The sequence below is a fragment of the Alosa alosa genome, chromosome 17, assembly GCF_017589495.1.
Source record: "Alosa alosa isolate M-15738 ecotype Scorff River chromosome 17, AALO_Geno_1.1, whole genome shotgun sequence".
NCBI classification, from domain to species: Eukaryota; Metazoa; Chordata; class Actinopteri; order Clupeiformes; family Clupeidae; genus Alosa; species Alosa alosa.
Window position 1 is genome coordinate 4,507,587 of NC_063205.1, and position 26,978 is coordinate 4,534,564.

Sequence of the window (26,978 nt, forward strand, 5' to 3'; positions counted from 1 at the left end):
TTTCTCAACTCACAGGACAAACTGCCGTTACTAGTTCTAAATGGATGGTTGCTACGGCCAAAGGCCAGTCGTTAGTTCTATCTCTCCCGTTGTCAAGCGGGCGTATCCAAGATTCTGATGAACTTTAGCTTTGAAACCTCGCTTTTACTTAGCCTGCTGTCATCCATCTAGCTAAAAGCCACCTCCGTCATATGCTACAATGTTGCAATGTTCTAAACATCTGCATTTTACAGCTCGGATGCAACGTGACAGTTCATTTAAACTTCACAACGAGTTCGGCGAATTAATATACAAGTGTGATACGGCCAAAAAAATGGATCTACTTCATAGGTGTGCAGATAACATACGGTTCATGGTCGTTCTAAATTACGTAGGACAATGGGAAATTCAACCAAGCAGTGGAATAAAGATCAGTCATTTCTTTCTACAACAGTCGAGAACTCTTTTGCAATTATGTAGCACATAATGTAATCTGAAAACTGCTGCCCTGAGTAAAAAAAAACAATGCAAATGATCTCAGCTGGTATTCTGTCTATAATGGAGTGGAATGGAAATTTCTAAGTGTCTCCAAACTTTTGACTGGTAGTGTATTTCTCACACTAAACCAGTAACCAGGTTTAATCAGTAGCTGACAACTGGCAATGTTGTAGTACCATACCACAGCCGCTTGTGGCCTAGTCAATCATGTGCAGTCAGTGGCACCAATGAATGTGGCAGTTACTTTCTAAACAGCCTGCTGAAAAAGATGTAAAGGTTAATTCACATTTGAGGCGGTAATGTGGCCATGATGCAAAGCGCCTTGAAGTGCATTCACTTCTGATACCCGAATGCCGGAGTCCATTATTCCCCTTATACCACTGTTGGCACACTTGCGATGTATTAATTTGATGATATAGGTTCCATTTTTTCATCGCTAAAACATGTTTGTAGAACTACTTCTTTCTTTCCGACACACATCTTCTAATTTCTCAACCTACAGGACGAACTACCGTTACCAATTCTAAATGCATGGTTGCTACCGTTACCAATTCTAAATGCATGGTTGCTACCGTTACCAATTCTAAATGCATGGTTGCTACAGTCAAAGCACAATCTTTAGTTCCATCTCTCATGTTGCCAAGTTGGCATATCTCAGAATTTTGTTGAACCTTAGCTTTGTAAAATCACTGTTTTACATACTCCAAATGCAGTGTAACTGGGCTCAGTCATATGCTATACTTTGCCTAGTTATATGCCTTGTTTTGTCAACGTGCCACATATATTTCTTGTACTATAAAAATGGAGCAAGTAAAGAGGAAATTATTCAAGTTTAATAAGCTGCAAAAAGAGAATTTTGAGGCATAACAGGTGAACGCAATGCTACCTGGTGTGTAGTCCATACCCTGGTGAGTGAGGTCACATGGAGGGAAATATGGAAAAAATAGAAATTGAGTAATTAAGCCTCATAGCATTGCCAATCTCACTGTGGCTATACAATGGGTTTGAGTGGTGGCTTTTTAACATTGGAGCCTTGTCCCATGCTGCCTTTGTTATTACACTGCCACACTCAGATAGTGAAAGTTAAGAATACTGACTCGGCCTCATTGAAGCTCACTGATGTAATATACCTCTCACTAAAACAATTATGACAATGCAGAGTGAATAATTCAATATTTAGGCAGAGAGAATACTTGTTTCTCCCAGAGCAGCTTCTTCAGAATGCCTTGAAATCGTGTGCAGTCACAGACTGCTGATCAGGCAGCTCAGTAACAATCTGAGCCAACAGACACAAAGTCATCACAATGCAGCAACTGTGCAGCCAATTGCAGCAGGGTGTTACAAGACTGGTGAGCTTTGTGTGGAAGATGTAAAATAAAGCCTTTGCTGCAGAAAAATATGATATGATAAGCTGTCTGTTTGGAGGTATTTTTACAATTACAACATGAGGTCTAGATAAGATTACAATAAAAAAATGCATTTGGGTACACATGCAATCTTGCACTCAACTGCTTGAAGGGTTTTGGTCTACTGGATATTTTCTGTGTGAAATTGCACTGCTACTCTGAGCACTTGAATACTATGAATACTACAGCACTGTGAATGTTGTGAAAAGTGTACATCCGATAAAAAAAATGTGTTTTTGGAGTCACTAGATATCATCCCATGTATCTAAAAGTATTCATATTCTGATATCAACAACTCTTAACCAATTAGGATGTATTGTCAATTCAATGTATCCTAATAGCTTCTTGGAAAGTATTTGAACACTTTGACAGCAAGGTAATCACTGTTGTCACTTCCAATTCATCCAATATTTTATCTGAGAAACAAATCACTCTAACGTCTGCAAACATAGCAAACAGGAGTTCACAATACTTTTCTCTCAACAGACACAACAGAATGTAACTTGTAAAAAAAAAAAAAAAAAGTCAAGAGTTACACCTGTTTTGCATTACTGATTCAAGATCTGTGCTCCTACCCTTTCTCCTACAATTATTTTTACTATGTTTCAAATGGGCAGTAAGCCATCTCTTTACATCCCTTGCTCTGAAGTAAGGCAGCATTTGTCAACAGAACTAACACAGTAAATCTTTAACTGATCAAATGGGATTTCATTTTATTAAGTCTGCAACATGAACCCTGTGGCTTGTTCTGTTCCTTCCTGCAGCATTTAAGCGAAATGCGCAGTGTGGAAGACTGTCTGTAACCAAATAAGATGAGCATCTTGAATGTTTCCAGATAAGGCGAGCTCCCTGAATAAAAGTCAGTAGAGTAGAAGAAATTTGGAGCTCAGCAAGAACAGTAAGCGTATCTCCTGAGGGGACCTGGTATGGTAGCTGCACAGATGATACCTCCCACCAACATTACTTTGAGTAACTGGGCATCTCGGAACACATTACGTGTGTTCATTACGTTCATTTCTCAACATTCCCGTCACACCGGTGTGACGGTACTCCTGTAAGGGTTAAATGCAGAAGGCCACATTTAGGCGGGGATCACATTGGCCAGCGGCAAGCGTAACGCAATACCCAGACCATAATAAGCTCTATCTCGTTCCTATGGTTACACAAACGGTTTGCTATAACTGACAATTGAATACGCTCGCGTAACGCTTCGAAAGATGAACCAAGTTCAACGCTCAGTTTGCTCAACGCTAGCGTTACGCCAGCGCTGCCACCGTTCTGCTGCCGAACCATAGAGAACAATAGGAAACCTGCCACTTGCCGCTGGCCAATACAAGGATACAACAAGGATACAAGGAAGTTTATTGTCACATGCATATAGTTACTGGATGTAAGAAATGCAGTGAAATTATGTCTGGTGTCAGCTTATTTGTGCATTAACAAATGGGGGGGGGGGTAAAAAGTGCAGTAGAAGAGGGGTTTAGTAGATTAAGTGGCAAGGGCTGCATAAAAAAGGTGGGGGAGGATTGGGATTGGGTGGGGGGCACCAACAAGGAGCACCCAAGAGCAACTCAATGTGATCCCTGCCTTAAAGAAATGCAACAAAGTAATAATAATAATAATAATAATAATGATCAAAAACAATCAAATGTACTATTATGGCCAAACATTTCCAGATAAAATCAACAAAGGTGACACTTATAAACTGTGAGACAGGGATATGTAGGAGCTAATGAACTCTTATGCATCACTGCCAGATTATGTGAGCACTAACCCTACAGCATTATGTAACATTAGTTCTAGATGATAATCCACAAAGGAACTTGCCAGCGCACACGACCCAAAGCCATTATTTAATAGGACAGGTGTGCGTGAAACTTCTTGGTCATGTAGCCTTGACTTTACATACCTTACACATACATGTTCATAAACCTTCTTGTGCGACAATTGTGCCTAAGAGGACTGGCATGTAGATGCTACAGAGCTTTATGATCTTCATAGACAACTACATCTTACTACAACTACATTACCTTAATAACTCTGAATGATGGCATGCACACACATCTGCGTAAAATCATATTGGGTAATTCCCTATTAATGACGGCACACCGGCGCACACCCACACAAGATACACTGGTTAATCAGGAGTAGGTTTTACCATTTTAGGTTATATTTTAAAACTAGCCTATTTTTTCACAATTTTTAGAGGATGTCAATAGCCAGACAGGCTATTCATTATGTCTGCAAAAATGTAACCAAATGGACAAGTTTTAAACAAACATCATCAGTGTCAGTTGTGCTGTTGTTGGTGTTGGCATAGCAATGCTGGCTATTAACTCCATACTACCTCCATCGGACTCTATAATTGTAAAATGCACATTTATGTTACTGTCAGCAATTAGCAGCTGACAAAATAAGGATTGAGGTTGAGGATATTAATCTAAAGGTTATTTGTATTTGTATTTTACACAACTGTAGTAAATACCACTCATGGCAAGCACATTCCCCCTGGACAAGGTACATGTGGATTTGTTTACAAACCGGCAATGATGATCTCTGGAGGTCCATGTCGACTGACAAGGTAATACCAAATGACTTCAGTAGGCTACTTCACAATTTCCTTTAAGTTACTGTGGCTAACAATTTGTACACAATTTGGAGTGATTGCCAGTGAATTGGGAGGTATAAGTGAATAAAGGTGGTTAGTTTGAATAGAGACTAACTTGGAGTAGAATTGCAGTTTTATAGTTTTAGGACAATTATGTAAAGGTGTGTGCAAAAATATGTCTGAGCTGTACAATGAGATAAGCGCTGGAAAAAAAAACAAAACTCTGTTCATGGGCTTCATGTGCCTTTGCCCTTCACATTGCCACAGTGCACATGGGTTATCAGCGCAAAGAAGATAAAACAAGGTCGGAAAAGCACATTCTGAATATATGCCCAAGGTCATGGAAAATATAGAATTTTACAAAGTAAAGAACAGTATGCCTATATTTCCCACTGTTTTATTTTATGTCCATGCGTCACCATGCATTCCACTGGCTGAACAGCCCGATTATATTGTATACTTCTGGCTGATGGACACAACACTGCCATATCTTAACCTTATAGACCCTTTCAAGAGAGTTCCATTATCAGCATCATAGTTGGGCCCACAAGGCTTTCGTTTTAACATTCCATATGTTATCTTAATGCAGAGGAAGTAGATTGTAGTAGATTGCAGAGGAAGTCGAATGTTATTGTTGAAAGGGTCTATAGATCTTACTCATCCCTGTTCTGATGCGAGTTCCGTATTGGACAGTCATAGAGTGGTTACAACATTTTACAACAATTTATTTCGGGTGGACAGTGGGCAACCTCATTCACACTGAGAACTGGATCCTTTAGTACTTGTGGCCATAAATCCTTCCAAATGCTTAATGAATAAGGTATGATCTCATTTGAAAAAAGACATGACCATGTAAATGGCTGGCAAGCCTATGCAAAGCACATGTTTTCTCTAAGACATCACATAATCAAATAAACCATGACCTATTATCTATCTTTCCAATTGAGCAATCCATAGAACTGGGATATCAGATAAAGCGGAATGCATTCATCTGCAAACTTGTCCATGAGAAGATGTGCAGTGTGCAGTGCATCATTCCAAAGAAAATAGCATGGGATTATGTATATATTTGCATACCATATCTAATTAAAACATGTTATGATGGCCTAAAGTGTGCCTGTTTTATATTTAAGTAGATGTTTTTTGTTGTTTTGCTTTGTCATTTAAGATGCATGATTTCACTATGCTCATTCCATTGCCCTTACATACACTACTTTAAAAGTAGCCCCCTCTAAAGGTAGACATTAACACAACAACTGGCATTACACTACAACAGGTCACATATTACATACAGATTTAATTGAGTGATCTGATTAAAATAAAATAGGTATGGCTATACAGCTTGGGAACCGTGGCATTTTATGAAGTGAGGTCCAACTACTCCCATATTAATGTTATTAATAATGAGAATTAAAGCTCTCATTTCCTAATGAAAGGCTGTTAGAAATGCACCTATTGTTTCTTAACAGGCCACCCAAAGTCCTGGGTAGGTACAAAAGTGAGGTTTTTTTTTCTTTCCAATTCTTTTTCACGTGCATGGTTTAGCTGTCAAATATAATTTTACCACAACTGCAACATTTTTAGATTACGGAGTTTATGGAAACAAACTGACATCCACAGACAATTCACTTGCAGTTAAAATGGGAGGAGATCTCAGAATTCCCTCCACGTGCACTCAAATAGCCCCCTTTTATGATAAAAAACATACAAAACATGATATTTATAAACGCTGCCCCATTGGTTAGGTGTCCCAGTAATGGACGTAGTAGAAAGCTTCCAGACGATGTATCCTTGAGCGTCTTGTACTATGTTAAAGTAGTACGTACTAATTTATCCATGTTTGTTGAAGTGCCAGTCTTGCAAAACGTGTACAACACTTAGTAATGACAACGCAAGTGTATTGTGTATTGAAGTTGGTTTTATGAACGAGATGTAAAAATAATCGTTCAAGATAAAGAATGAGTGAGAACGCGGAGGGATATCACCTCCCCCTCCACGCGTCAAAATATTGGCGTTAAAGAAGTACGTGAGTCCGCGCCAAAGCTCAGACAGAGATCACGCTTCGGTACAATAACAAAGTCCCGTTGACCGTGGTTACAATCGGTCTGTGCGTTATTTTGTTTGTACAATACGTGTAAAGAAACCCGTTTTGGTTTTTGGAGTGGCGGCACACCTGTGCACGTCCTGGATCAAACGTTGTGTATTTTGTTCATTTTCACGATTTTCCTCGACTGGACGAGCATAACGCAGCGACAATTGTGGAGTGGGCGCACTGGATAACCTTGCGCTATCAATAGCGTGCTGGCTTGCTAGCGAAGAGGAGCGCTTAGCCAGCTAATAAAACATTTCTTCAGAGTTAACAGCAGATCGCAATAACACGTTCAGTGTACATACAACGGATTCTTTTTACACCCATTTAAATATGCTGCTGTCGAAGTTTGGCTCATTCTCCCACATTTGCACCCCGACTAGTATGGATCATTTACCGGTGAAAATACAGCTTCAACCAGGTAATTCTGCCGGTCAGCACCGTATTCGCTGACAATACTGTTAGCTGATGCTAGCAAATTACATAAACCAGTATTACATCTTGTACACATGTTTATTGTAATATTTGTAAATTCGTATGGCACACGCTCTCAATTGCCAGTTAAATGGCAGTGCTATCAGCACACAAGCTTTGCATTACAGTTTAATATCCGTTTCCATCCTGTGTTATTTCCACGAGTTTAAAATATACTTCTCATTATATTTTCACAGTTAAAATAGAAAAGGACCCATTTGAGAAAGTCTATCAAGTCGGCTCTGTCCTGGGTAGCGGTGGATTCGGAACAGTCTACGCTGGTAGTCGGATTTCCGATGGTTTACCGGTAAGTAAAAGTCTGCAATGTCTAGGCTAATGTTATTTTGAAGGCTGTTTATGTCTTGCATTATCAGTGTTTTCAAAAAATGTAACATACATAAATCATATTTCTCCTCTCCAGGTTGCTGTTAAGCATGTGGCAAAGGAAAGGGTGACCGAATGGGGCTCAATTGTAAGTAACGCTAACTATGCTAGCTTGTTGACTTTAGCAATTTTGCTAAGTGGCTGTAATGTGTTGGCTTGGATTTGTTTTGGTTTTGTTGACCAGGCAGCCAGCTGTAGCTGCGCAGCCACGTTTACCATAAATGTTAACACAGTGTTTTGCCGTCCTTTCAGAACGGTGTGATGGTACCTCTGGAAATTCTGCTTCTAAAGAAAGTCGGTTCATCTTTTCGAGGGGTTATAAAACTCCTGGATTGGTATGAAAGACCGGATGGCTGGCTGATTATCATGGAGCGACCCGAACCTGTGAAAGATCTGTTTGACTTTATTACTGAAAAAGGCGCATTGGACGAGGCGACGGCCAGAGGATTTTTCAGACAGGTCCTTGAAGCAGTTCGACACTGCTACAGTTGTGGAGTGGTGCACAGAGACATTAAAGACGAAAATCTCCTCGTAGATCTTCGCACCGGGGACTTGAAGCTCATTGACTTTGGTTCGGGGGCGATTCTCAAGGACACAGTCTATACCGACTTTGACGGTAGGCTACGCATGTTACATTAGCTTACCAGCGATTGCAACGCAGCATAGTGCTTCTGACTTTTCCTTGATCATTTTTCCTTTTGCTTGTTCAGTTTTACATCAGGTGGTTGGTTTAATATAGCTGACGCTTATAGCGGTTCTTCATTACTGATGTGGTAGACCAGACATCAACAAATTCTTTTGACGCACACGTTTGTTTACAATTACCTTACTCAAGAATCCCCACACAGAAAAAAGTATTCATACCTAACAAAACATGGCTGTCAGTAATTCCTTAAGTCTTAAGCTATTGTGTGTGTTTTAAAACGTCTATTTCAATTTACCACCCATGCCTATTTATTATCGCCTCAGTACGGTTTTTATTATCATTCTCTAAAAATTAGTCAACACTAAAGCGTTAGACGTTAAAGGCATAGTGTCAAGGAGAAGCAGTCAGCTGCCACGTAACAGCTGTTTGTTGTGAAACCTGAGTCCATGGTTTACGTGATATCTCATTGCATTGGTGCGTGACGTATCTTATGCCTTCAGCCAGTTTTATCCAATCTAATGCCCAACTGCTAGTGGTTAGGCATTTTTGTGTTTTCATGTGACATTAAAAAAGGAGGCAGGTTTTGGATCTATAGCAGCTTACAAATTGATTTGCATTTTTTATATTGTTGTCTAGGTTTGTCTTTATGTGTTTTTTTTGTTGTTGTTATTGAAATTGTGGAAAAGTGTATAGCATCAAGTGAAATTACAAGTGTAATTATGTATGCCCCTTTATTTTTTCAACACAGGTACAAGAGTCTACAGTCCCCCAGAGTGGATCCGCTTCCATAGATACCATGGTCGCTCAGCAACAGTATGGTCACTTGGCGTGCTTTTGTATGACATGGTCTGTGGAGACATCCCCTTTGAGCAAGATGAAGAAATCCTTCGGGGTCGGTTGTACTTCAGGAGGAGAGTGTCTGCTGGTGTGTACTGTATTTGTTTTGTGGCTTCTTCTAAGAAAGCCTTGCATAGCAGCTGTAAATACTGTATATAAACATTGGCCCAATGTGATCTTCATAATCTTTTTTTATCTTTAGATTGTCAGCAGCTGATCAAGTGGTGCCTCTCCATAAGACCCTCCGACAGACCCACCCTGGAACAGATCTTTGAGCATCCATGGATGCGGCCAGCAGAGGTCTCCAAGCCAGAGGAGAACGATATCAGGCTGCGGACCATCGACACAGACACATCGAGCACCAACTCTAGCAAAGAGAGTCTCTGAGATGGAAGGCCAGAGCTGGAATGTCTTGAACTTTGGAGTCTGCAGTCAGTCACTGACAAGGCTACCATTTCCTTTTGTAGGGAATCATAATTTATTACAGCTTGCTCTTCCTTACCTTTTTTCTCTTTTTATAATTCATGTTTCCTAATTGGGAACAGTTGCTGTTTGGGCGGACTTGCCAGCACTATTTATTTTTTTATTTTTTATGTTCATGTTACAAGGCTGGTTTATGCATTGGTCAAGCCTCCTATTCAGATGTGGATGCTCTCATAGAGCTTGGAGTACTTTTTATTTAAATGTTTTAATTTGATTTGGAGTGCCTTTTTGAAAGCTGCTGTTGTGGGGCTTTCACTATTGCTTTTGTCTTTATTTTATTTCCCTTCCAGGCTTGTATGTAAGTTGTCCAGCGGTGTGGGCAAAATAGGGATTGGAGTGAGGGCCTACCATTATACCGCAGAACAAATTACCTCCCAGCCTTGGGTCTTGTGATGGGGAGGAGTGAACATAGAATACTTGAAACACACTCACTGCATCCCCTTTTTATGCTGCTCACTCACACTTTAGCCTCTACAGGTGTTTGGAAGACAGTTCCTTTCTCTTTTTTGAATGTGTATTACATTTCAATATAATCCCACACCCATTAATGGGTGTAAGGGTCCCCACTCCCTTTATCCCCATCTCACTGCTGATAATACATTGCTCAAGCCTGGGCTGTCTAGGCTAGAGTAAAAATTGCACAATCAATGCAATATTCATGGATTTTCTTTCCCTTTTTGTATTTTTCAAAGCAAATCTTGTACAGTGTGTTTTTGTGTACATTTTCCCTTGCATTTAATTTATTTGTACCATGTAGACATTCCACACTCTGTGGCTATTTATTTTTATTTATTGTCTTTGCTTAGATCTCAGCATTCACATATCTTCACATGGCCTTTTGTTTGCATTCCTGTAGTACTATTTTTTTACATTTTGACAAGAAATAAAGTGGAGGATGCACTGAAGATGCTGTCAATGTTAAAAGGAATAAAGCAAGGTTTACTTAAAATTGGAAGAGCAATGAATGTTATTTAATTCCTTCTCAGTTTAGATTCTGTCACAAGTTGGCTATAACTGAATTAATATATATGTTGGGAATCATTTGTGTAATATATATTAAAATAACTAGATGCAAGCACTCTTAACAGTTTGGGTGGGGTGAGGGCTATTCTTGTTAGTGGCTATGCTGCCTGGTGTTAGATTTTACTCTTAAAACTAGCTGTATGGAGCATAATGGAGATCCTATTTTTATATAAAGCATTTCAATTAAACATGTTTTGTACAGTACAGTTTCTTGTGTTTCATTGGGGTTAATCAGAATTAGTATTTCTCAGTATTAACAATATAAAGAAACAAATCTCTTTACTTCACGATTTCTGTAATCCATCTGCTGCATCAGCAGTTACAGTATTTTATTAAACCACATCAGACTGCAATATTAATGATATTTACACCGCCATTATTTGATGGAAAAGGAACTGTAATAGTCGAAGAATTCAAACAAAAATAAAAAGCAGATCAGTGTAGATGTGCCAATACACTGCTTCCAATCTGTGAAATCATTATGAAATGTATATAGCCCTTTTAAACCTTTTTTTGTTTGAATGGCTGTCTAGACTATCAGTAGATTATTGACATGGTGAGTGGCTGCCCCTGAGGGTGCAGTTCCACACATGCAGTGGTAAGGTGTGACTGCTGGAAACCTCAAAACAAGTACAGATATTTACACTGTATTTACAGGGATAATTGCTTTAGAAGACATTATGAAAAGGACCATAGGATGACAAAAATAATTCTACTAAAATATTTGTAGCCTTCCCTCTCCTCGTACCTACAAATAGGTAGCTCTAAATGCTTTGTATAATTGATACATGTAAACTACAATATAACAACATGCTAATAAGCTTGTGACCTTTAAAATGTGCATACATACCGGTAGGGATGTAACGATTACCGGTATAATGGTAAACCGCGATAAAAATGTTGACGATAACAATTACCGTTTTCATTTTTAAACATCATGATTATCACTGTTGATTACCGCGGTGTGGAAACCGTGTGTTTAATCCTTTCCAGCTTCATCAGAGCCTGATTTTGACATACAGTAGGCCTGGTACAATGGAACAAAACTGGTACCCTACTGATTATTTTGTCTAATTGATGGTTTTAACTACAATTCGGAATAGGCTACACCTGATTTTAAAAGGCGGAACATTTTAACCGCAAAATGTACACTGTATCATGTAGCCACTCTGCGTCTTTTTATGTTCAAGTCCACATTAAATCCATTCCACTCACGTTATCAGGAGAAAACAGTAGCCTAAAGTTTTATTTTGAACGCTTACTTTGGTCTCACTCATTGGATCCAAATAACAGAAATAGCAAACTCCAAGTTATGGTAGGGCAAGTTAAGCTATAAGCACATACCCAATTAAATTTGAAACTATTTCAGCTTGTGTAGGCCTATCAGTGCTTTCTGAACATAGACCTCTCCAGAATAAGTCCCGCCTCCGTAACTTCCGTATCCATCCAACTTCCGGGAGTCGATTGTCTATGGGAAATAACATGGCGTTTCGAAATATCATACCAGTAAAACATCTGTAGGTAGCGAAGTAGAAAAAGCTGGTGGGCAGATTGGCCTACACACTTCTGCCATCTAGTTTCCACTGGATTTTTTGATTGTCGGTGCCGTTTAAGTAGTATAGTCTATTTTCTACTTTTAGCGTTTTCTACTTTGTCACCTACAGAGTTTGACAGGTACGATCTTTCAAAACGCCATGTTATTTCCCATAGACATTTGACGACCGAAGGTTGGATGGATACGGAAGTTAGGAGGCGGGACTTATTCTGGAGAGGTCTATATTGAACACACTTTTAGAAATACCGTGATAATACCGAAAACCGTAATAGTTTTGGTCACTATAACCGTGAGGTTAAATTTTCATACCGTTACATCCCTACATACCGGTAATTGTTCATTTTACTATCAAAGCATGTATCTAAACATAATAAAGCTTTTTAGGCTTGACATCTGTATTCTTAATTCTCTCACATACTAAATACTAAAAAACTAAACACTAAAAACTAAACACAACAAAAAGCTTTATTAATGTATTATCATTATTTATTTGGTTATTCTATTTTCTAAAAGTTTCATTTTTTCTTGGTCCTACTTTTGCCGCGTAAGAGCAGATCTAAGAGCAGGGTATCTGTTTGGGGTAGTTGGGGCTGTTTGGGGTAGTTGGGGCTGGTTGTCATATTGAATATTGATTGGATATCTGGGAGGAGGGCTGGGCAGATAGATACCATAACCGATACCATGGTTGATTGCTGTCCAAACTGTTTATGCCTGTTGTTTCACCCTGGTTCTGGTATTTGTACAAAAATCCAATGAGAAGATTAAAAAAAGAAATCAGAGAATGTTCAGAGTGTTCTTTCTCCATTTTCTATTATCACGCTGAGTTAAATCAACCCATTTTCTATGATAGTCAGTTTCAAGATGCTGACATCTGTTTCTGAAATGTAGCATGGGTAATAACCATTGTCTTTCAGGATCCATGCTATTGACATGTTAATTATGAAGTTATGTGAATAAGGGCACCTTCTGGTAAGAGACGAGTATGTTGGATCTCTCTTAAACCTACCATAAAACAATGAGTAAACTAAGTGAGCATATGTCCCTCTCTTTGTCTTAAGAATTGTATGGCTTATCAAGAGGTCTGTGGGGGGTTATAAATCAGAGTAATCCTGCTTGTCATTTCATACATTAGTCTTCTGTAGACATGTGAATGTGCCTCAACCTACCAAATTCATCTCACTGCCTGGAAATAAGTTTACTTAAAATTTCACATATCAATAATTATTGAGAAAACAGTTATTTGGAATAGATTAAATGAAGCCAATACCAAGGATTGCCACTGGATACCACTGAACACTACCAACTGTTTTGAAGATGATAAAGATAAGGATGAGGCAAAATAAGGGTTCAGAGACGAGACTGAGGGTCATGAGTTGGGGAAAGTTGTGTCCTCACTGAAATGAACAAATCACAGTCCAGTGGTACTCACAGTCACAGGATTGTAGAGTTGACAACTTGACAGACAAGGAGGAGTGTGCCAGATGGGCTAGTGGGGATTCTGTGGCCACAGATGGGGTGGTGGGTGGTGCAGGGCAGACTGTTCTCCCAAAGCTGTGGGATGGGAGACAAGTGAAAGAAGAAAGAACATATACCATACTTGAGACAAGATGTGCAAACCAAGATATAATATTAACAATTATAATATGCTTATGTTATACTCTTGTTCAATTAATTCCATATACTTAAATTCAATTGGTATTTTCTCAAGGAAACAAATTACATTATCAGGGCCCATGATTAACATGTCACATTCTTATTTATATATCCTTTATTTGGACTTACTTTAATATTTTTGCATGTTTATAAACACTACCGGTCAAAAGTTTAGAACACCCCAATTAAGTCTGGAGACTGTGCTGGTCACTCCATGTTTTCAAGCAGAGGAGGCTCCTTCATTGAACACCCTCCCTAAAATTTCAGAGAAAAATAAAAAATATATAAAGTGAATTACTATTCTGATGAATTACTGTTAATATATCACTATTTGAACACTTTAAATGAACAAAATCGTTCCCCTAGGTCAAAATGGCAACAGCACCCCCTATCGCAATTGAAAATTACTGTATGGAGGAACTTCCTCCTCAAGCCCCTCATTGAAGTCCATTATAAATACCTCGGACCCCAGCGGCTCGTGAATCACGTCGTTTTCAATGGCCAAGGGAGGTAGCTACGGAGCCCTGGATATGTCATGGGGAAAAAAAATAATAAGTTGTGGCCACGAAATAGCAATTCGTTCCCACAAAATAATAAGTTGTGGCCACAAAATAGCAATTCGTTCCCACAAAGTACTAATTTGTGGCCACGAAATATTAATTCGTTCCCACGAATTAGTAATTCGTTCCCATGAAATAGGTAATTTGTGGCCACGAAATATTAATTCGTTCCCACGAAATAGGTAGGCCTATAGGCTGTGCACTGGACAGCTGGATGAGCAAATCAAGCGCAACTCCTCAAACAGGAACAGTCGCTGTCACACAATATACAGGGATAGTATGGTAGAGTGCTATTTTAGGCTGGGAATGAAATACAAAGACATTTTGAAAAGCCTGGCATTGGAGGGATTCATTATTAGCGAGAGGCATCTCCACAGACTATTAAGAGCCAGGTCCTGCACCGGCGTAGGGTACGACTTGAACGTATCTCTCTGTTTTTTTTTTTTTTTTATAAGGCGGACGTGAACATTTCCATTAAAACATGCATCAGATAGCTGGAGGTGAATCTTCATTCCCCCTCCTCCTCACTCTCACTTTTCCCCATCCTCATCTCATCTCCGCCTTCTACCCACACACCCATCACTGTTCCCCATCCTCATCTCATCTCACGCCTTCTACCCACACACACCCATCACTGTTCCCCATCCTCATCTCATCTCGCCTTCTACCCACACACCCATCACTGTTCCCCATCCTCATCTCATCCTTCTACCCACACACCCATCACTGTTCCCCATCCTCATCTCATCTCGCCTTCTACCCCCACACACCCATCACTGTTCCCCATCCTCATCTCATCTCACGCCTTCTACCCACACACCCATCACTGTTCCCCATCCTCATCTCATCTCACGCCTTCACACCCATCACTGTTCCATTTCTTTGTTATTATTTGCATACGCCGCGCGCTGATGAAATCATATCTCGGGCATTTCTATCTTTTTGTAAAACGTCGTCATGAGAGGTGCGCTGACCCGAGAACCTGTGCGAGATAGATGGACGGTCAGGAGCAACGCCGAGGCTGATGGAGAACCGGGACAAATGAAACACTTTTTAATGAAACGTAATTTACAAAGACATTGTAAAACACTGAAAGTTAATGTTTGTTACTAGCAAACTACATCTGTCCTCTGTCAAATACAGTTGCATTTACAGCTCTGAACAAAACCGTTCAAGAGCTATTTAAGGAGAAGTCAAACGTGCGTTATGTTTCATTCGTCCCTCCTGGCTGGGACAAATGAAACAGCATGGGGGACGAATGAAACATACAGCTTAAATTATGTAAACTTCCCACAACTTTAATATTTGACAACATATCATGAATGGTACTTCAAGTATGTGTTATTTTAGATAGATTGCTGCTGGGCTATATGTCTTGGTTCATGTCTGTTAACAACTCATTGCCGTCATGGTGATGCGCGTATTTCGCGGTTATGGAAATAGCATGCACTATGCCATTAATATAGCTAGAATAATGCATGTTTCGAATTATATAATGTTTCTATAGTACAAAATGTTATTTCACTCTGTTTTTATGTGGTTAAAGCCACCACACATCCAAATAAGTGCCCTTCATGACCCACAGGCTGTCAGTCTCCATAGGTTAACATGGCAAAACTCGACCCCCTACCCGATGGCCCCAAATATATTTGCATCTTTCTAAAACTGCTTTTCCATGTCTCACCTGAATAAAATATAGTATAAACACAGATACGTGTGCATTGACTTAGAATAAATGGGGTTTACTGCCTGGTCGGGACAAATAGGTTTCAATCGTCTCCCCATAGACATTTAGCATTATAGGCTGTTTTGCATCCATTACAAACAAACATGCAATGTGAACGTCTGGGATTGGGGAGAGCACTAAATGCTCTACTGAATAAGCATGAAGTCAAACCTTTAAATGAAAAACACTCTTTAATAATCAAAAAAAATAAACCGCTAATGAAGTAAACTTGTGACCATCAGAAATCGTTTATCGCCTGTAACTCCGTGATAACAGGACGTAACAGGATGATAGGCAATGATGTCTGTCTATCACCGTTGCACTCGGAGAAAACCGGAATGTTTCATTCGTCCCCTGTTTCAATCGTCCCGGTTGTACCCTACTGCAAACCAGAGAATTGAGAGCTGGTGGGGAGTGATGAGAAAAGACACGACAGGCTTCTACTGACGCTCGATTTGCTCACCCAGCTGTCCAGTGCACGTTAGACTATACTTCCTGGCCACAAATTACTATTTTGTGGGAACGAATTAATATTTCGTGGCCACAAATTACCTATTTCGTGGGAACGAATTACTATTTCGTGGGAACTAATTAATATTTCGTGGCCACAAATTAGTACTTTGTGGGAACGAATTGCTATTTTGTGGCCACAACTTATTATTTTGTGGGAACTAATTGCTATTTCGTGGCCACAACTTATTTTTTTTTCCCCCATGACATATCCGGGGCTCCGTAGGTAGCTCCTCCGTACAGTAATTTTCAATTGCGATAGGGGGTGCTGTTTTTAGCGGCAACGGTGAACTAATGAGCAGCTAGCTGCTCTGCAAGCAAAAACGTTATCTGCAGTCATACAACTAAGAATCTTATGTTGAACGGAAAGCTTGTTTTTTTGCTCCTGAAATAAACAGTACAATGGAATCAGAGGACAAAGTCCATCTTTTATACATTCAAATACAGTGCAAAAGTTAGGATCAAAGCAGGAAGACCAGATCCAAAAATGAAGGATGGTAAGGCTAGTGTAGGCTACTGAATGCTACGTTGGCTAGTATGATAAATAGCCTACTCGTGACTAACTGGTAACGTTAGCACTGGTCTGTCACAAACGTGGACAGTTCAGGGATTTGGTGATAAAAACATTTTCGGATAGTTATGCGTTGTTATAATCATCCAAGTTATGCCTCAACTAAACAATTGTTAAATGATGTTCTTGTTGTTAATATGCTCTTGTTTTCACCGTTCTAACTATATCTTTGGATGGTTACATTGTTAATGAATGTTTCAGACCATGATGCATTCCTTTAATGACGTCTTCAATAACATTTGCCTTTCGAGTATAAATTCCCACTTAGCTATTACAACCTGTCTTTAAATAATAGCAATTTGGCTTTAAAAACATTAGCATGTTACAAATAACCACTTTTAAGGTCTATTTTTAATGGTCAAGAATTGAGAATTGAACCCACAACTTTTCTGGCTACTGCATGCTAGCCTTAGCCTGGCGAGCCAGACCCACATTAAAATGTAGGGTCTGGGCACTCACCGTTCGCAGTGCTCAGTCCGAGGGGCGGGATAATCAGTTGTCTTTCAAATTCCCTCTGCACGCAATAGGACGCAATAGGATATTTGTTTTCAAGTAGCAGGGAATTCAAGCCAAACAGTTGCAACTCTGCCATCAATCATTATGTTAAGCCCACCAAACGACTCTATACACGATTTCAATGCCCTGATTAAGTTTCGATTTCTGGAGCTCACAAGCCAACGGAGAGTTGGTAGACTAGCCCTGGCAGCAAATGTAATTTTGCTGCCGCTAGGGGCGCGTCTAGATTTCTAGACTGATTTCTGTCTGAACAGCATTTATTGCATACCTGTCAACATTTAGCTTTCCAAAAACGGGATATTTTCTTTCGGGTGTTTATACCGGATCTGTGTTTGCATATTTAATACGTTTCATACACGTGTTTCAACACTGGATTTCGGTCGTTGCTTTTACCTTACCATTACCTTACACATGCCAGTTATGTATCCACCAGCTGCCTGCCTGCAGCCTACTTCCAAAACTCCAAAGCTGCTTGCTGTCAGATTTGGTTCCGAGGGAACGTTCAGTGTATCAACAACACTCAATAGTTTGTGATGTGTTAATCAATTAAATTCCCAACAATTTCACAACAGCTAGTTCTGGAGTAGGCCATTCAACTAGCCCGCTTGCTTACGACGAGACGCGCAGTTGGCACCCGCTTCCTTATTTGGGTTTTGGTTTTAGCCTATGACAAAAAGGTTGAAATTGAAACTAAGTGATCGTGTATGTGTAGGATGTATTTCATACACAATCTGGCAACCTGAATGGATCAATGATTTTAAAATGAAGTTTGATGGCCATGCAAATTACGGGAGTTTTCCGGGAGAAATAACAAAACGGGTGGGTGCTGGGAGATGACCTTGAAATACGGGAGAAACCCAGGAAAAACGGGAGTGTTGACAGGTAGGATTTATTGCACAACATTGCCAGTTAAAATGCTACATAGTACATTCTGCTGCTATAAATGTGTCTGGGTAGGTGGCCTATATACTCGTTCACATATGCCACCAACACCATCATAAACTTACAATGGCCACTAACACCAATCAAGCGGACATTTCTTCCTCCGTTATGTTTTTAACCACCGGCCGCCACTGTTTTCAAGCTTACCATCTTGTTCTTTTTTCCTAAGGTAGTTCTGGCATAGCTTGGATTTACCTTGCTGCAACTCGACCCGTCATACCTGCAACTCGAAATCTTTTCTTCACAGTTAAAACTGAGACTTGCTTACTACGACCACTATTAAGTTGTGCTTGAAGCTGTTATCCTGTGAGCCACCCATCATGCAAGCTGTTGACTCTCAGAAACTTGTCTTCTGATTTTGTTGTGGCTTTAGGTCTGCCAGATCTCTTACTGTCAGAGTTTCCCCTAGTTTCTGAGTGCCTTTTGATGGTGAAGGAAACTACTCATACTTCTGAATGTAACCTTACCTTTTTTAACCTCTAGCAGTTCAGCACTTACCTTTGTACCATGTCAAGCTATTCATTGGACTTGAACTATTTTAATTTCACTAAAAAAACAGGGGGGGGGGGGGTTAAAACTTTTGACTGATAGTGTATATTCATGTTTAAATATGTACATTTGCTCAGTGATCAGAATAATTAGATTCATTATTAGAAAAATGTTTGGTCCATGCATTTTGATATTGAACCGCCTTTCAAATTAGGACCCATGGTCTCTAAAATCAACCATCAGTGTCGTATGTAGTAGTAAAGTAAATATTTAAAAGAGTCAGATTGGTTCAGATCAACCCCTCACTTGCCAAACAGGCCATGCACAAAGTTTTATGTATTGGTGACAGCATGTTATCAAGGCCTTGATATACACCAAAACAGAAAAAGTTGGGACGTTGTGTAAAATGTGAATAAAAACAGAATGTAATAATCTGCAAATCTCTTACTCATATTTAGTTGCAAAAAGGACACAGACAAGATATCAAATGTTGAAATGACATTGTGGCTTCTATATTATCTACATTAACAATACAAGGCAAAACAGACTCGACTCGACGATATATTATTAGCCGATAAGTGAAAAAATGAAAATATTATTATCGGTCCGATAACAGAATTCTGGCCGATAATTTGCGCCGATATTTTTTAAAGTCCTAATTTAGGCCTACGTCTGGCTACACTGAGCTAGCCTACTTGAGCTTGGTTGGCTATACTTTTTCCTCAATATAATGTCAGCGGTGTGAATGTATTTCACCACTCTAACAAAATCTGTGTATATGCGTTCATTTGGGAGTCTGTGCATCTCAAAATCCTCTCGTGAATGATCAGCCATTTAACCTTAACAGAGCGGAGCTCAGCCCTATATAGAGCCATCTTGTGCTGGTGTGTTTGCACTTTACCTCGCTGGTCGGGGAAACAAATAAACAAACTCGTTAGTGGGACGAGTACATAAGTAGGCCTAGTTCTAAGTTGTGTTTTAGTATTATATTTGCATTACTTTAGCATGGGTTTTCTATTATTACCTAGAAATATGCTAACCATTCGTGCTTCATTTCTAGACAGGTCATCATAATAAGTTATGAAAACCTTCGGGGCTAACGCCTTTCATTTCTGCTGCAGCAGGTTGTGCGCAACAGAGTAGACGGACATAAGATACAGTCTGAGGAGTTGCAGCTTTATTCAGTTACCCGCAGTTGAAACTAAACCTAAGTTTCCCTCACAAACTCTGATTTGGTCGCTATACTGTAGCTCAGTGGTCCCCAAACTTTTTCTTCCGAGGGCCAGCTTACTATGCCTGGCTCTAAGAGAGGGCCAGAGACTCGGAGTATATCAGTAACCATAAATAGCTTAGTGCTGTGAACAACAGCAGTCTACCTTAGTTGAATATTCCATTACATTTAATCTATAGGCTATTGCAATTTAATACCATTGTTAGCTGTGTTTATATTGCCATCATGCCATATCAGTGTAAAACGTAACTCAAATTAAATAATACTAATAAAAAGGCTTTTGCATTCCCAAAACAAGTATATTTTATTAAAAATGTGTGAACTCTGAACTCTGAAAATGTAAAGTTCTCAAACTATGAGAATTTTATGAAGCGCTGAAGTGGTCTGAAATGACCACCATTCTAACTTTCACTCACCTGAACTTGTGACCTCTTTGTAGGCCTATGAACATTTGAACGAGTGAATACAAAATAGAAATAATTATCCCAGAAAGTCCCAGAAATATAGTTAGTTATTAACAATTAATTGATAAACTTTTACAATACTTTGAGCACTGATGCAGTCAGCATAGGCCTCTTACATTGTTTGCAGGAAGGCCTACATTTCATTCCGTTTTTGTTTGGCAAACGCGAAACAGCGCCAAAATAACCAACAAAAGAGTATTACATGTGTACTGTTAAGACTCGCCATAGAGAATGAATGGGGGAAATTGCGGAGGTTATAGTTTGACGATGTCGTACTCCCGTGCGGGCCGGTTGCTATATACCATGGACATGTTTTGGGGGGCCACCCAAAATGAGGTGGCGGGCCGTAGTTTGGGGACCACTGCTGTAGCTTATTCCAAGCTGAGCCATTTATGAGTGTTTAAACGATTCAAACTCTCTAGCCACTCACTCGCAATTCACTGACATCAGGTTCACTTAAAGGAGCCACACATACTGTAGGGCTAGGCTACTGTTATGTTGTTGACTGCCGTACTATTGAGGACTATTATGAGTTCTGTCCTTTTTTCAAGAGTAATATTATCGGTTATCGTATCGGTATCGGCCACAACAAACCAATAAATATCGGTTATCGTTATCAGCCCTAAAATTCCATATCGGTGCATCTCTAGCATAGCCTAAATCTACTATTCGGCCACCCCTAAACAATGCTCACAAGCAGAAACGGTTGCAGTGGGCTCAGGAATACATGAAGACTAATTTTCAAACAGTTTTGTTTACGGATGAGTGCCGTGCAACCCTAGATGGTCCAGTGATGGAGTAATGGATTGTTGATGAATGGCCACCATGTTCCAACAAGGCTGAGACGTCAGCAAGGAGGTGGCGGAGTCATGTTTTCAGACTGAATCATGGGGAGAGAGCTGGTAGGCCCCTTTAGGGTCCCTGACGGTGTGGAAATGACCTCGGCAAAGTATGTAGAGTTTCTGACTGACCACTTTCTTCCGTTACAAAAAGAAGAACTGTGCCTTCCGTAGCAAAATCATCTTGCATGACAATGCACCATCTCATGCTGCAAAGAATACCTCTGGGTCATTGGTTGCTATGGGCAAGGCATAAAAGGAGAGAAACTCATGTTGTGGCCCCCATCTTTCCCTGACCTCAACCCTATTGAGAACCTTTGGAGCATCACCAAGCAAAAGATCTATAAGGGTGGGATGCAGTTCACATCCAAGCAGCAGCTCTGGGAGGCTATTCTGACATCCTGCAAAGAGAAACTCTCCAAGAACTCACAAGTTCAATGAATTGAAGAATTGTGAAGATGTTATCAATGAAGGGGCCCTATGTTATGGTACAGAAGCCTGCGCTCCCGCACTACCAGACTCACCAACAGCTTCATACACCAAGCTGTAAGGATGCTGAACTCTCTCCCTCCTCTCCCCCCTCCACCCTCAGCTACATAACATCCTGGACATTGGACCCACAATGGCCGCCTGCACTACTCCACTTGCACACTTGCACACTTGTACACTTTACAACTTGTTGTTGTTGTCCTGAAAACACAACACTTCTGCTGCTCTTACATAACTTGCACCACTATGCCACTTTCTTTCTTACTTAGGTCAAACAGAACTACCCAGGCCTTTTATTGGCCTGACTTTGCACTAGTATTTTATTGACTGTCTATGCACAATTTCAACCAAATTTTGCTGCTCTTATTTTTTTCATTATTATATGTGCCCTCTTATTTACTTATTTACTTACTTTTTTGTTTACTTGAATGTTATGTTTGTCTGTGGACTTAAATTGGTAAAATATGTCTTGTCTTCACCGTGGGATAGTGAGAAACGTAATTTCGATCTCTTTGTATGTCTGGAACATGTGAAGAAATTGACAATAAAGCTGACTTTGACTTTGACTTTGACTTTGATGTTAACATGTAACTTGACCTGTTAAGATGTTTTTGATTGAAATAACTTTTGATTTAATTTATATGACCTCCTAATACTGCAAATTAAACAAATGACCATTTTTAGTTCTTTACAACCTATAAAATGTCTTGAAACTGTTGTGCATAATAATTTGGAACATTGCATTTTGAGTTTTTGATTTAAAAAAAAAAATAGGCCTACTTGTCAATGGAAGGTAAAATTTGATTATACTCTAACAGTTGATGACTTGAAAATTATTCTGACTGTCATTTGCATCAACTATTTAGGAAAATCTGAGTCATCAACTCTCTGCTAACCCCATAGAACGCCCATTCATTTGGGATTTTTTTAAAATCCTATAACTTTATATAACATATATCCTGTGCCGACATTGTAGCTTCTGTATTATTTACATGAACAATAGAAGGCAAAACAGGCTCAACTACCTCGTACGTAACGTTGGGTTCCCGTAAGAAGAATAGTTAGCATGTCTGGTTGTAGGGAAGCTAACTTTTGGTAATTTGACGCAATATGCCTGCGTCTTTCTGTCGCACAGTAGGGAAACAACCGTATTGTTTGGATAAGAAGCTAAGTCCAGCCAGCATGTAAACTCATGAACAAAGCTATGCAGCCTACAATACCATTGTATGTTAAAGTAAAGCATTACATAGAGGCAAGTAAACCTAATAAAAAAAACGGCACTAACGTTAATCATTTCAGAGGTTTTCGATGGATTGACTGTAGGTCGGAAAAGTGGAAAGACAATTAGGCTATAACTTTTTTGTTTTGTTTTACCATGATTGTGTTTGAAGATGATCATGTCTGGTAGTTTCAACATTAACACGACTTGATATCACTTGCGAGGATGATATTAATAATAATACATGAATAAATGTTTAACTTTCATGAGTTTGAAGGTGAAGGAAGTGTGAGAAGAATTTCTGTGTGAACCATCTATCATAGGCTACGAGTTACAAGATTCAGAGAGGGAGTTAAGTCATTTAGAGACGAATGACCGTCGCAGGAAGTGCTGCATCATAACAAAGGGACGCCAGACCCTCTTGTAACAGCTGTCTGTACTCGGTGATGCTGCAGACTCGTAAAAATTAGTTAGAAAATAAGGCAGAAAAATGACAAGTTTCCTCATGCTGCTTCCTTATGTTGGAATGTGCAAAAATGTACAAACAATAAAGAGGATGCCTTCTTGTATGTGATTTCTGCAACAGTGATACTGCAAACGTGTTGATAGCCTATTGTTGATTTTTATGCTGTAGTCAGTGTAAAGCATGTCACACACAGTAGCCTAGCCTACAGAAAACACTTAATTGATGTGATATAATGATAACTTGTTAAATGAATGCCTACAATGGTTTATTAAACATCATAGTAATTTATTCCGTCAGTCATCATGTTCACGTTAATGAATGGGAAGGACATCTAAACCATAGCCATAAACCAAAATTCCGCGCAATATCTGCCGTGAGTCCCTATGCGTGAGTCACAAGCTCCTCCCAGCTGACTCTGGCAGATTACGTGGACAGTCAGTCGCAATCGATTATTTAATAAATAAATGTGAATTACGAATAATAATGAAAAAGCTTCTACCTAATGTGACTATTTTTTCCATGAACTGTAAAAGAAAACACGTTTTTCCCCGCTGTTCTCTCCATAAAGAGTAAAGTAAATAATGTACTTATTTCCGGAATTGATGTCACTTCCTGGACTCCTGGACCTGGAAGATGTGCAGCTTTCAAGTGACAAAAACGGAAAATTCCCAAGTTCACATTAAAACTGTTGGACATGAAAGGCCACATGGACTTAGCCTGGCTAGCGCCACCACTTCTCGATGAGACGTGGTCTGGGAACCAAACGTTCATTTTCTCGTATTTGAAAAAAATGCCCAGATCCGTTTATTGGGTGCCACGGATGTCTATCAAATGCGTCTGCGCATAGCTCATCATCGTCTTGCTTTCCCCCCTGTTCTGTGATTGGTTCCCTATCTCAGGCGAAAATTTGCTCCATGGTCTCCAAGCTGCCTTAGCAGCGTGAATCAAATCGCGCGCAAGGCAGCATGGGAACACCCAGGCTAACATGGACTACAAACGAACTACAAAGTGACGACAAAAGTGATGACGAGTCCCTAACTGGGCAACTCAGTTAGCAAAATCTAGCTCCAGTTTCCGATCTCTGACTCTAGCCTGGGTGCCATTCCGAACTTAGTCCCGCCCACAACATTTGAGGCTGGGAAGTTTGGTCTGTTTGCTTTTGTCTTTTAGGTTCCAGACCAGACCAGTGGTGATGACCATGTATGACATTATGTGTGTGCCTGTCTGTGCAACCATACATCTCTGACAATGTTGCTAGCAACATACCTACTAACATACATTCTTACAAACATGTGACCATATCTCAACATATCTGTGCACGTATACCATTTAACCATACTGAGACTTATCCAAGATCTACACTGAGACATTCTGAGAACTATATTGTTGTGTGAGGACTATACTAACTATATAATATAATATAATAAACTAAATAATATAATATGGAACTTGTATACTTGTGAATTATATTTGTCAACCATTTATAAGTATAAGTATATACTCTTTTGATCCCGTGGGGGAAATTTGCTCTCTACATTTATCCCAATCCTTGAATTAGTGAAACACAGACAGCACACAGTGTACACACAGTGAGGTGAAGCACACACCAAACAGAATGCAGTAGATATCTTGTTTCTCCCTTATCATTATTGGTTAACTTTAAAATAGTTTTTTTAACAACTTTGATTTTTTGACTTCAAGCTTGCATTGGTTGTTAAGTGTTCATTAGTGTGTTCTGAGTATCATTCTGCTGTTTCTGCAGTATTAAAACAAATGTTGATCAATATTGAATTGACAATTTATTTGTACTGACTGACTCATATACTCTCAGCTAACATCTAACCAAGTAAGTGGTTTTCATGAATACTGTAAGTCTATGTAATCTGAATAATCATACTGTCCGTAATGTTATACACAGTAGTTTTTACATTTACATGCAATGGTAATTCCCTGGAATTACATTTTCTAGTTTCTTGAAATATTGCACCTTTTCTTGTGGTCCAAGTCCTGCCCTATATGCCTTTGCATCATGGACGTGTTTTGATGAGCTTTTTCTGTTGTTTAGACATGGTTATACTCACTTAAGGTATCCAAAGTGCATAATACTCCATTGTACTTCATTCAGTTCTTTACTCCGAGTGCCTCCAACGTGGCCATGCAGCTGAGTTACCGTCACAACGAAACGTCCCCTAATTGAAAACGACGGAGTCTGTTAGTCCATTTCTTTTACTGTGAGTACACCACTCATGTGTTCTTACAACTAAATACAATTGAAATACATCTGTACATGTGCTGTTTAACTCAAATATACTAAAATAACAAGTAGCCTACCTTACTGGACTAATTCTCAGGTCTCCAACCTGCTTTATCTCCCTTATCATCCTCTTGGAGAGAGCTGTCAGAGCCCGTTCAGGGTTGTGCTGGTAATGCTAGCATTAGCTTCTACAAAAAAAATTGGCTGTTCCTGTACAACTCCCGTTAATGTATTGGACCGTGGTTCTAAGTTTGTCTTGGAGTTTGTATTTATCAATCATGGACTACCTTTCAGTAACTTCTGTCAACAGACAAAAAAAACCCAAAAAAAAATCAGGTAACGTTACTTCTGTCACTATCACTTTGGTTAGCATTAACTCTACGCTGTTTGGAACAGGGAATTTTAGGTTATCTGCCATTTTAGCGCTCCTAAAGTCGCCTTTGTTTTTATCCTTGGCTCTTTTTAGTTTTCATTGCTTCATTGGTTTTCTCCTTTTTACTTGTCATAGTCATAATGTAAGGAGACACTTCCTCCGCCATTGCCTGTACTTGTACTTGCTTGGAGAGCTTGTAGAACTTGGAGTTGACTTGGCTGATAGAGTTTGCGGGCTGCTGCGGCAACCTTGAGCACGAGCAATGATTGCCAATCAGATACATCTCCTGGCACTGATTGGTTGTTTTGATCCGGAAGCAAAGAGCACTTTTTTTTTCTTTCTGTTTGTCCCATAGACTGTATACAAAGATTGTTAAGGCGGAGCTGGACAGTGTGCCGTCTGTTAAGAGTGATGCGAGCCACACTGTCCAGTTCTATATATACAGTCTATGGTTTGTCCCAATTCAATACAATAAAATAGGATTAGGCAAAATAAACCAGTCACTCGCTATCACGTGAAGATTGGTGTTTCGGTGGAGGCGTGAAATGATGTGTTATTCCAGTCAATGATCCAACTGGTCTCCTATCCACTAACCGACCGCAGTCACTTATGTTGAAGGTTTTAGCTTCTGAAGCAGGACGACCCACATGCACTGAATTCAAGCCACAGTACACTGAAGACAGTAAAGCACAAT

General features: G+C 39.6%; 1 protein-coding gene across 1 annotated transcript; it reads left to right on the forward strand.

Moving 5' to 3' along the window:
• The first annotated feature begins 6,542 nt into the window (after window positions 1–6,542).
• On the forward strand, window positions 6,543–10,631 carry pim3 (Pim-3 proto-oncogene, serine/threonine kinase). The gene is made up of 6 exons (XM_048267717.1): window positions 6,543–7,001; window positions 7,252–7,361; window positions 7,476–7,526; window positions 7,691–8,054; window positions 8,833–9,009; window positions 9,124–10,631. Exons 1-6 carry the CDS (start codon window positions 6,914–6,916, stop codon window positions 9,306–9,308), a joined length of 975 nt encoding a protein of 324 aa, XP_048123674.1. The 5' UTR covers window positions 6,543–6,913; the 3' UTR covers window positions 9,309–10,631.
• Window positions 10,632–26,978: the final 16,347 nt, after the last annotated feature.